Source organism: Anguilla anguilla, chromosome 5, assembly GCF_013347855.1.
Source record: "Anguilla anguilla isolate fAngAng1 chromosome 5, fAngAng1.pri, whole genome shotgun sequence".
Lineage (NCBI taxonomy): Eukaryota > Metazoa > Chordata > Actinopteri > Anguilliformes > Anguillidae > Anguilla > Anguilla anguilla.
Genome location: NC_049205.1, coordinates 28135884 through 28147896, shown reverse-complemented (window position 1 = coordinate 28147896; position 12013 = coordinate 28135884). Strand labels below are relative to the sequence as shown.

Sequence of the window (12013 nt, the reverse complement as noted above, 5' to 3'; positions counted from 1 at the left end):
CGAAAACTCGGACTTGCGTGAAAATTTAAATTAGTAGTGGTACAGCCACCGTTTGCTTTCCTTCGAAGTTACTGCTAGCTGAGCAGCGAAGTGTGCCCTCCAGATGCGAACCATGCACCATAAATTAGTCCATAGTCTTCCTGGTCTTTTTGTGGAATTGAAGAATGGCAGAGTAAAATTAAGGCAGTCTGAAAAAGCTAAAGGGTCGATTACTAGAATTAACCTGTTATTTTACCCTGACAAAAAGTGTGGAAGGTGATTTCCAGTTTGCTTTTACTGTAGAACTACCGCATACCTCACATAACTGTATCAAACGTTTTGAGTCAATTACAACGAGCTAACAAAGAAAATCCGGAAGAAAATATTCAGCAACCGAATTAAACCGTTTGAATGTTTTGGTACGTAATATGCTGTCCCAGCATGAATGCTTAGCATTTTATAAAACAAATACTAAAGCAAGAAAAGAACAGAAGAGCACACGTTATAATTCCAAGACGTTGGCAGGCTATAACCAAAACTAGGCTACTGCGCCGCATAACATACAAGTTTGATTTGAAGTTATTATGAAAATAAATCAGTTTGTGGCTGCATATTTTTAAACATGGCGGTTGAAAATAAACACACAAAAAATGCTGCGAGTACTCGACCAATCAGAAATGTTCAGCGCTGCAAGCTCCACCCAAAAGGTTCCTGTACTTTCGGAAAGTACTACCCCCCGAGCAGGAACTTTTTTGGGGGTAAAATAAAGCCCCCAGAACTAAGTTCCTGCGGTGGAAACGCACTGAGTTCCTCAAAAGGTTCCTAGTTCCGGGGTAAAGTTCCTGCGGTGGAAACGCGGCTATAGATTGTCTGTCTAGATTAGGGTATCAGTGGATTTTAAATTGCCCCAATCACATTTGCATTGATGCTTATGATGGGGAGGCCAGGCCACATTCTTAGAAACAATATAATATTGTATTGAACAAATTCACTGTTATCTTCTCTAAAGCCACAATCTAAGCAGTACATATCTGACAATATTTAAAAGAAAAAAGTCAGACACAGTCATACGTTAGAAAATAATATTTGGCTAAGCTTAACATTAACCTTAACATTACAGTTGATGCCAAATGTTTACATACACCTAGGCTGAAGATATTCTATCTCAATTTTTCTCCACACTTTTCATGTTTTACTATACATTTCCTGTGTTAAGTCAATTAGGGTATCTACTTTATTTCCAGAAGAGGTCATTTCAAAATAATAGCTAAGAGATTTATTTCAGCTTTTATGTACTATATCAGATTTTTAGTGGGTCAAAAGTTTACATACACTTTCTTTGTATTTGGTGGCATTGCCCTTTAATTGCTTAACTTGAATCAAACTCTTGGGGTAGCCTTCCACAAGCTTCTCACAATACTTTTTGCCCATTCCTCCTGACAGAACTGGTGTAACTCAGTCAGGTTTGTAGGCCTCCTTGCTCAGACACGCTTTTTCAGTTGAGTCCACAAATTTTCTATGGGATTCAGGTCAGGGCTTTGTGATGGCCACTCCAATGCTTTCACTTTGTTGCCTTTAAACCATTTTGTTACAACTTTGGAAGTATGCTTAGGATCATTGTCCTGCTAGAAGACCCAGTTGCGAAGTTTTAACTTTCTGGCTGTTGTCTTCAGGTGTTGCTTCAGTATTTTTATATAATCCTCCTTCCTCATGATGCCATCGATTTTCTGAAGTGCACCAGTCCCTTTTTTCAGCAAAACACCCCCACAACATGATGTTGCCACCCCCATGCTTCACAGTTGGGATGGTGTTCTTCGGAATAAAAGCCTCACCCTTTTACCTCTATACATAGCTTTGATCATTATGGCCAAACAGTTTTTGGTTCATCTGGCCAGAGAAGGCTAGGTCTTCATCCTGGTGATCACCTGCAAACTTCATTCTGGCTTTTTTTATGCCGGTCTTGGAGTAGGGGCTTATTCCTTGCGTGACAGCCTTTCAGGCCATGGTGATAGGATTCTCTTAATGGGGGATGTAAATACTCTGGTACCCGATGCCTCCAACTCCTTCACCAGTCTCTTTGTTGTTGTCTTGGGGTTCAGTTGAACCTTTTGGACCAAAGTTCGTTCAGCATTGGGAGTTAATTTGTGCCTCCTTCGTGAACGTTACAGTGTCTGTGTGGTCCCATGATTTTTATATTTGCATACAATTGTTTGTACAGATACTCGTGGTACCTTCAGTTGTTTGGAAATTGCTCCTAAGGAGGAACCGGACTTGTGAAGGTCCACAATTTTTTTTCTGAGGTCTTGGCTGAGTTGCTTGGATTTTCCCATGGTATAAAGGGAAAAAAGGCAGTAGCTCTAAAGGTAGGCCCTTAAATACAGCCACAGGTGCCAATTAACTCCTAATTATGACAATTAGCCAATCATAAGCTTCTAAAAAGTCATTACATCAATTTTTGGAATCTTCCAGACTGTTTAAAGAGACAGTCAACTTGGTGTCTGTAAACCTTTGACCCACTGGAATTCTGATATAGTGAATTAAAGCTGAAATAAATCTGTCTCTAATTGATTATTTTAAAATTACCTCTGATTTGAACATAGTAGATGTCCTAATTGACTTGCCAAAAGAAATGTATGGTATCATGAAATGTGCAGTGTTCTGAAAAACTGAGTTTGAATATCTTTAGCCTAGGTGTATGTAAACTTTTGGCCTCAACTGTAACCTTAACATAACCTCCTAGAATGTCTACAGGTGTCACGGAGCCTGTCTGTGTAAACGGCAGTCCGATGAGTTTTTCTGATCACAATTTACTCTTTACGGTTCAGCCTAGAAAAAGTTTTGATCCAGAAACAATGTAAAATGTTATTGCCTAGGGGCTGCTGACTCCCTCAGTTAAAACACCACAATGTGGTGCAAGGATGAGCCTCAGATTGAATCCAGGCCGTGCCTGTGCCGACTATGGCCAGTAGTTCTATAGGGTGATGTCCAATTGCAGATTATGTGACCTAGCGTATGGAAAAACTCAGTCAGCTAGAGGTCCACGTTTCATCACTATCTAGCAATGCCTGCTGGTCAATCAGGTGCCCATGGACTGCACGTAACAGCTGCATATTAAAGGTCTTCTTTTGACTCCATTCTATGCCAGCTTAGCTGTCGTCTGCAGTGTGAAAGAAGCAGACTGGCAATGCCACGTTTTTTGGAGGAGAACCAGATGTCTACACTCTCCTGAATTGACAGTGGGGTTTTCTCATGAATGCAGCTGTGTTTCCAGATAGTTGGGCATTTAAAATGAGAGTTTGAATTGGACATGTCCAGCTCCATGGTGGTGCACCTAATTTATATTTAAAACAGAATGTTATTGCCTGTTTCTATTGATTGTCATAGTGTTAGCGACTCCAATGAATTGTGCTACACTCATAGGAATTAACTCGCAGAACTCATCAGTTATAGTATTTCCGGGCCATGGCAGCGTGTTGTCTATACCTCCACAAATAAGATGATATCTGTCCAAGTCAGCACATACTGTCAACTGGTCCCTGCTGTTCATGAAGTTAGGAGTAAAGAATCAAATAATGTTCTTTCATCCACCCTGAAGAGATCAGCATGAGACTACATACTTTAAATTGGCACTCTGTGCTGTTTCCTGAAAACTGTTTGGAACTGATTTCAAATAAAAAATTTTAGAAACTATACTGTTGTTATTGTACTAGCAGGCAACCGTTTCATCGTACAAGATCAATTTTTTTTTGATAGAAAATAAGTCTTTTTTGAAAGTTCCATGTAGCAGTTATCTCCATGACCTTTTCCTCCTCTCTTCAAGCTGCATGACTGGTTACATCAATAATACCCTGTCAACTGTGCAAGTAACAGACAAGCGTGTCAGCAAGGACTTTGTCCCTGCACAGCTGGTCATCCCCAGTGGCCACAACGTCACCCAATGCAGGTAGAAAGCCCTTCCCTGCCCTCCCTTCCCTTCCTGTGCTTTTTCGTGTTCCATTCTGCAAGTTGAGTGTTCATGGATGGTATTAGAAATGCAGTCCCATCAAATCCTGCAGGTGTTGTCTTGTTGCGATCCCATGTTGTTTGAATTCTGCTTTTGCATGGAACCTTTGCTGAAAATTAAAAGATTGCATGTATAGAAGTATAATTAGCAGTCTAATGTCTTTTGTGAACGGGTAGGCTAATACATCGTGGAAAGTATAATTTTGGAAAAATGCTGGACTCATTACTTGTTCCACTTTCATTGCATTGATTATGCTGATAATATTGACCAAAGATGGACCTACTGTATATTTATGTACTGTTTTCTTGACAGTTATAAAGACTATAGAAGCATGGAAGACTATGGGTTTACAGCACAGTTCTGGCTCATTCTGGCAGTGCGGTTCGCCTTTGTCATTCTGTTTGAGGTAAAACACCTGTAAAAGCAATGGGTTATGTATAACAATTTCAAGTCTAGTGACCCCTAAAGCACTGATAATTCTCTTGTGATGAGTTCTTTTCATTTCACAAACCTCATCCACTCCATGAAAAGAATTCTAGTCCTTCCTATGTTCAGGGTGTCACAGCTGATTTTGTATTTAGGAAATGTAAGTATTTTCCCTATTTACTGCACTGTAATTTAGACTGGGGCCTGCAACCTTGGTCCTAGAAAGCTGCAGGGTGTACTGGTTTTTTTTCAGCTTAAAATGAGCAAACAATTCAGACCCGAGGAACAAGGTGAGGTGAGTTTACTGTGTAGTGAATTTCTTTAATTAATCAAATAAGTAACAACGAAAACCACATAGAGCCTGCGGCTTTCCAGGTCCAGGGTTGCAGATCCCTGGTCTGGAGTAATCCTGTGAAAACAGGATGAGTTAACTGAGTTAAGCATTAAGCATCATTAAGCATTCTTTTTCTATCACTCAATCAATTAGCAATACAATAAAACCTGAAGCTGGTTGTCATTTTCTGTGTCAAAATGGAGCTGCCCATAAAGCCTCATGTTTACTTTGCAATTATACCATTCATTCTAACAGCTGCTGACCCTTCTCTCCATGGTGCAATCTCAATTGTCTTTCCAGCATGTTGTGGTCATCTGCAAATTCATTGCAGCTTGGTTTGTCCCAGACTGCCCCTTGAAAGTCAAGAATGACAGACTACATGACAAGCTTACCAGATTAAAAGAGGAGCTCAGGTGAATTTTAAACATGTACACATGATAATCTTCACTCTCACTCTGAGACATATGCATCATATTATACATTTTTAATTTGTAAGGAAATACCTGTGTGTAAGAACACATGAAACTGTGAATGAAGTAAACATTTCAGAAGTTTTTCACCTTTTTATTTGAGTTCAGTCTGTGAACCATGTACTACATGTACTTTACAAATATTCTAACAGTCTTGTGATATGCCAACGTATATTACGTTCTCTATATATGTCAGGGGGAAATATTTTAATTTTAAATTAAGTGAAAATGAATCCCGGTAAAGTGTTTAGTTGGACATTAGGATAGGAGTCAATATGCTGGTTTTTGTTGCAGTCAAACACTTGCTCAATTAAGGTTGCTGAACACATGTTTAAGTTTTTTTCATAATTTGTTCCTTAAACCTATTAACACAATGTATTAGGCTTGTTATCGTTTGCTTTGTCTTTAAATTCTTCATTATCTACCAATTAGGAGCCTATTGATCCACCTCTGTCTTTATTTTGGTCAGTTAAAAAGGTTTTTACCTCTTTTATGTAATTGTTTGCAATATAGCACAATTAGCACAATGGGCCTCATTCACGAAACATGCGTATGTTCAAATTGTATCATTAACTGTGCTTACAAACATTTCCACGAACATTTTGGCATTCGTTATTTTTTCTTAATCTGAATTTGTTCTTTGGTAAGATCAGAATGTATGTGTGTCAGGAAACACGCGTTAAGACATACGTAGAAGATGTTCCTATTTATAATGCTTTATTATTCATGCACAGTCATTTTAAGTAGTCACAGACCTCATGTCATGTCAACAAATGTTTATTGATATGATTATTATATTTATATAATAATGTCCATCCATTATCTATACCTGCTTATCCTGAGCAGGGTCACGGGGGGTGCTGGAGCCTATCCTAGCATCCACTGGGCGAGAGGCAGGAATAAACCCTGGACAGGCCGCCAATCTATCGCACGGCACACACACCATTCACTCACCATTCCCTCACACCTATGGGCAATTTTAGAGTCTCCAATTAGCCTACCTGCATGTCTTTGGACTGTGAATCCTGCATTGTTTTTTGTAGGAAATTAAGAACAAAAATAAGAACATTTAAAAAAAATGTGTGAATGAGGCTAAATGTGACTTTTATTTTTGGAATGCATAGCTTTTTTTTATTTTTTTAATGTGGCTTAAGATGGTAAATAATCCTCAAAACATGAAAGACATTGAATTAAGAACACTTTCTGCAAATGAAATTCTGCAATTTCATTTGCAGTTGGAACAAATCCAGTATACACAGGGTTCCCCAGAAGTTTTATAACCACTTTTTTTTACATTTGTAGTTTGGGTCAAATGTGGCAAGGTGAAATCAGTGTTATATGTGTTTCATTTTCTAGTCACCTCAATGGTGTTGTTTTATTGTATTTCAGAGAGAAGAGCAACAGATTTGACAGGTCAACTGATGTGTGACATCAGGAAGGTTGGAACCAAGAATATAAATAATAACAGGGACATGAAAACAACAAAAACTGACCCTTGGAACTTGCACATGCTCAAACCTTCAGTGTGTGTGGAAGAAATATACAGTAATTTAACATGCTAAACCAAACTCTTAACGTGACTTGAGAGCAATGGGGTGTGAGAAAGCATCTTGTGGAATCATCACTGACCAACAGGAAGGAATGGAGCTGCTGCACCAAGGGAAAAAAGCCTTCACTTTCTGTTCCAGCATCTTAACTGCTATACCATTATTCCTGTTGTATTATTTACTGCAAAACTGGTAGGATAAGGAATGCCTAATGTGGTGTTTTAAAAATACTCAGGAGCGTGGAATTAAATGTGTTCCAGGTCTCATGTGATTGGTGGGGTCATTGAAAACAGAACTAGATTATTTGTGGTCTATTAGGAGCAATCTGAGCCAGCCAAAACATCATTGTTTAGGTACTGATGTTGGCCTGTGTTAATGTGTGGGACTCGACCATTGAAAAAATTTGTTATGCAGTTGCATAGGTATATGATTCATTTTAACTGTCAGCATATGCTTATTCTGTCATTTTTATTTGGCTTCATTTTATATCCACACAGGCTCTTTTCAAATGCCCTAATCTTCCTTTGTGCCGGAACATATTTTCAAATTGTCCATAAACAATTTCAGCATTTTTTCCTTTTGCATCAACAACTGTTTCTTGACATTAATCAGCTGATATAGAAATAACTGAACTGTTGCTTTAAAACATTGTCAACTGAATTGTGAAAGGTGTTAAATGAAATGTAATGTTATACCAGCAAATTATAGATTTTTTTTTACTGTACACAACTAGGTGCAGATCTCTTTGTGATAAAATCATTCTGTAAATTCATACTACACAGTAACAGACTTAAACATGATGTATAGCTACCAGGGACCTGCCTCTGTCTTGAACCTTTGGCATATATGTGGGTTATTGAACAAGGTGTGGATGTCTCTGGGGATTGCCCAAAATAATATGGGGATATGCAGGGGAGTTAGTGTTGAGCACCGCTGCAACAGTCCCTTTGTCCTTTGTGTATGAGTGTGCTTGTAAGTGTTTTGCAAGCACATTCCTTTTACATATTCCAAACAACAGAGAAGATTTTAGTCCCATATATGGATTCCTCTGAACAATACAGGTGTCTCACTTCTTGAAACTGAAGTTTGTATATTAGTATTTGTGCCAATGATTACTTTTTTTCTTCCATGAAATTCTTACTGCATCCATCAATCCTAGATGATAATTTGGTTGTCTTTAGCAAGACATTACTTTTTTCTGTTAGATGTGTTTGTGTCGCACCTGTGTGGAATATGTGGGCTTGCTTTCTGTATGTTTTTTGTTCAAATCGCAGAGCAGTGAATGCAAATGTTGGCAGCTATTCTTTAGACATAGTAGTAAATTTGTGCAATTCTCCCAGGAGGGCCTTGAAAATTGCAATCTTAAAGATAGGAAACAAGGTGTACAGTGATGGTTTACCAGAAGGTGGCAGTATACAAGCAGCCATTTTATAACCATTTGTTTGGCTAGCTTTTTATTGGGTGCCATGTTGAAACCAGCAGATTCAACGAGAGTGATGACTTTCTTAATCTCTGACAAGATGTGTGATTTAGAGGAAAAACAACAAGATGCTGGATTATTGGCACGTTCCTGTCCAAGTCAAACCTCAGCATGCTGCACAAATATTTTCCAAGGGAGGAGTGTGTAAGCTTGTTTCATTCAGCCATCATTTTAAGTGATTATACATCTGAAAATAGCATTCATGAAATTAAGGCTTATGAGCAAAGTAAAAAGAGTGCAACTTGGCAGTATACTTTATAGAAATATTTTCAAAAAGAAATGATTTACTTTTGTACACATGCACCTATTTTAAAATATTTTGAAATGATTTGTTACATTTAAACTTCAGAGGTAACTGCCTCCACTCCCTTTTCAACTGCATCTTTAAAAGAATGTTGGTAGTGGGTAATGCAAGATGAGATAATCAAATAAATTTATTTGACTCCAGCACTTGCCTTTTGTTGTTTCGATTTTTGAATCATCTCTGTAACCCAGAAGCAGTGTACCCAGCTTTTAGAAATGTGCACAGGTTCCAGCATGCTTGCCTGTGTAGGCATACCTGGGTACAGTTGGGGTGGGTGGAGTCTTGCATCTTTCATGTTCTTGCAGGACCAAATGCGTCATCAGGGCAGGGCTGGAAAACTGTGTACTTGAAAACTGTATACAGACATACACTTAGGATACTATAGGTTTAACCGGGTCTGTATAACTTGGTGAACAGAATGGAAATATTTTTTCTTATAAAACTAAGGTTTCACTCAAGATTACTTCCCTATTTTTTAAGTATAACATAGTGTTGCTGTTCTGTTGGCATAAACAATAGTGAAAGAATGCTGTGCTCTGGCAATTCTTACCAGATAATTATTGCTGATAACTAATGTCAGTTATGACTCATTTAAAACATCAATAACTCATGTTTTTTATGTTATTTTGTTTCAAATTTTAAGCCAAGGACAAGAGATATTCATGTATCAGCTGCCTTTGGAAATACTTATGTTGTGTCTGAAACATTGTTTATCTAGTATAAGCTGCATGTGAATTAGTAATTAAATAGCAGACCTGGATCAAATGCGTATTTGTTTTAGATTCAAATACTTTTATAGGCTTTACTGATCTTGTCTGGTGTATTGGAACCAATTAAATACTCTCAAAAAGTGCAAACCCCGCCTTCTGGTCATATTGGCAGGCTCAATTACACCAGACAAGATCAACAGAGCACATAAAAATATTTGAATCCAAAACAAATACGTATTTGACCCAGGTCTGTTCAATAGTGGGTACATATTTCTTTCTTCTTCTAGCATTTATCTAGGCTAGAACATAAATGTACTGTATTCACCGTATATGCTTACTACTTCAGTTGAGTTGTTCATGTGTTTATGCCGGGATTACTAATATACAATTGATCATGCACATAACATTCGTGAGTACCAAAATATTTCAATTTGTTCTTGTCTCGAAACAGTGCCTTATAAAAATCGTTTGGAAGTGAAAGTTTTACATCTGGGCAATAATATAGAGGACAATAATTTTGTCAGAGATATTAAATTATAATTTGCACAATTTGAAAAACAGTACATTACATTACAGGCATTTGGCAGATGCTCTTATCCAGAGCGAAGTACAACAAAGTATAACCATAACCAGGAACAAGTATGTCGAAAACCCTAGAGAGAAGTACCGTTCCAAGTGCAGGGAACAACCGCATAGTTCAACTTGGACCCTGAAGGTTAAATTGATTAACACTAACACAAACGATAACAGTAACAACGCAGTCTATACAAAAATACAAGCAGTAGTTAAGACAAGTGCGTTAACTAAGTCACCTACGAAAAAGCTACCTAGTTACAACCCTAAGCTTACAGTCAATTAAGAGATTACAGAGAGGTAGGGAGGGATGGGGAGAGGTGCAGCCTGAAGAGGTGAGTCTTCAGTCGTCGCTTGAAGTTGGTCAGTGTCTCAGCTGTTCTGACAGACGGTCATTCCACCATCGTGGGGCCAGAACAGACAGGAGACGTGTTCGGGAAGCGCAGGTGCGAAGAGGGGGAGGTGCCAGGCGTCCTGAGGTAGCAGAATGGAGGGGTCTGGCTGGCATGTAGGGTTTGAAGATCTTGTGGAGGTATGCTGGGGCTGATCCCTTGACTGCCTGGTATGCTAGGACCAATATTTTAAATTTGATGCGAGCTATAACAGGCAGCCAGCGGAGGGTAGTGAGCAGGGGAGTGACGTGGGAGTGTCTGGGGAGGCTGAAGACCAGAGGAGCTGCAGCATTCTGAATGAGTTGCAGGGGTCTGATGGCAGATGCCGGTAGTCCAGCCAGAAGAGAGTTGCAGTAGTCCAGGCGGAATAGTACCATTGCTTGGACCAGGAGCTGGGTTGAGTAGGTGGTGAGAAAGGGGCGGATTCTCCGGATGTTATACAGGAAAAATCTGCACGCCCGGCTTACTGCTGCGATGTTCTTGGAGAGGGACAACCTGTTGTCCATCACCACTCTGAGATTCACAAGTATTCACACAGGGCTATCTGGCCAGATTCATTATGCATTTGGAGGTAAAATACACATCCCTGCAAAACCATCTTGTGGGCCTAATGGTGTAAAAATGTCCATAATGCAATGCAGATTGTTGGAACTTGCTAATGTTCAGATTGCTTTTTTATTGTTTCTTTTTCACTGGCTTATTTCATTCAATAGTTCTCCTCAAGTTTAATATCCAGATCTCTTTTATCACATCTTCAGTGGCTGACATCACAGAGAAATCCAAATGAAGTCTCTTTATCCGTAGCTCTGAGAAGTTTTCCTTCCTTGATAAAAATAACATTAGACTGGCCAGACTCCATCCTGCTCCAAGTTCTAAATCCTGAGATGGGGCCTGTGGCCCCCCCCCAGCAAGTTGTGCGTGGAAAAGAGTACATTTCCCGCTAAGCTATAACATTCTCAGAATGTTTCTGTCATGTCACGGAAAAGTGATGAGACTGCTCCTCTACTTCGCATAGACTAGAAATTCATAACAGGGATGAACTGGGTATTGGTGAGAAATATCACTGATTTAACAGGTACATGCGTTTGAATCGTAGCTGAGGTCCTGCTATACTGGAACTATAGCATAATTGCTCTTGGAAACCATGTAATAAGTTAACTATAGTAAAATGTATAAAGACAAGGTTTAAAATCCATGGTCTGTAAATCTATTCTCTTTTGTCTTTTCAATAGCTTTGTACATGATAAATGCTGCATCTTGCTGCTCTCCTGAATCTGATTTTTGTTTTTAATTGCAGGATTTAACAGTTTTGTCAGTGATTAAAACTATATTTGATTTGACACAGATCTGCAGCATTGCAGTATATTTGTCACATTGTTTATGGGTTTCTCCCGGCTAATCCCTAGCTACATAAAAAATAAACGATGAGCAAAACATTAGTACTGTACTGAATGAATGTTTCATAAATCTCAGCTTCTCAGCCAATGTATTTAAAGTCCTGTATTATCCTTTCATTGTAATGATTGATTGTCCACAGCAATTAAGCTGATTCAGCCAGAGGTCAGCAACAAATATATAATTCCATGTACACTAAATTCTAATATACATGCATTTACAAACCAATGCAGGGAAACATTTAACTTTTAAAACTATGACATCCCATTCAGATGTTTGGGTGTGTGTATGTATGTGTGATTTAAGTCAACCAGTTACTTCTGGTAACTGTCATTAAAATTTCTGTTACTTGGAAGCATTTAGATATTTTGTATTATTCCTCATCATTTTGTAAATTTAA

General features: G+C 38.6%; 1 protein-coding gene across 2 annotated transcripts in view; it reads left to right on the top strand.

The window, feature by feature from the left end:
- Positions 1–8689, top strand: part of LOC118228014 (anoctamin-9-like) — a 59346-nt gene extending 50657 nt beyond the window's left edge. For both annotated transcript variants that reach the window (XM_035419181.1, XM_035419179.1), the window contains 4 exons: positions 3800–3922; positions 4295–4388; positions 5043–5155; positions 6602–8689. In XM_035419181.1, the coding sequence (XP_035275072.1) occupies positions 3800–3922; positions 4295–4388; positions 5043–5155; positions 6602–6641 (370 nt within the window). In that variant the 3' untranslated portion in view covers positions 6642–8689. The remainder of the gene's footprint in view (positions 1–3799; positions 3923–4294; positions 4389–5042; positions 5156–6601) is intronic.
- Positions 8690–12013: the final 3324 nt, after the last annotated feature.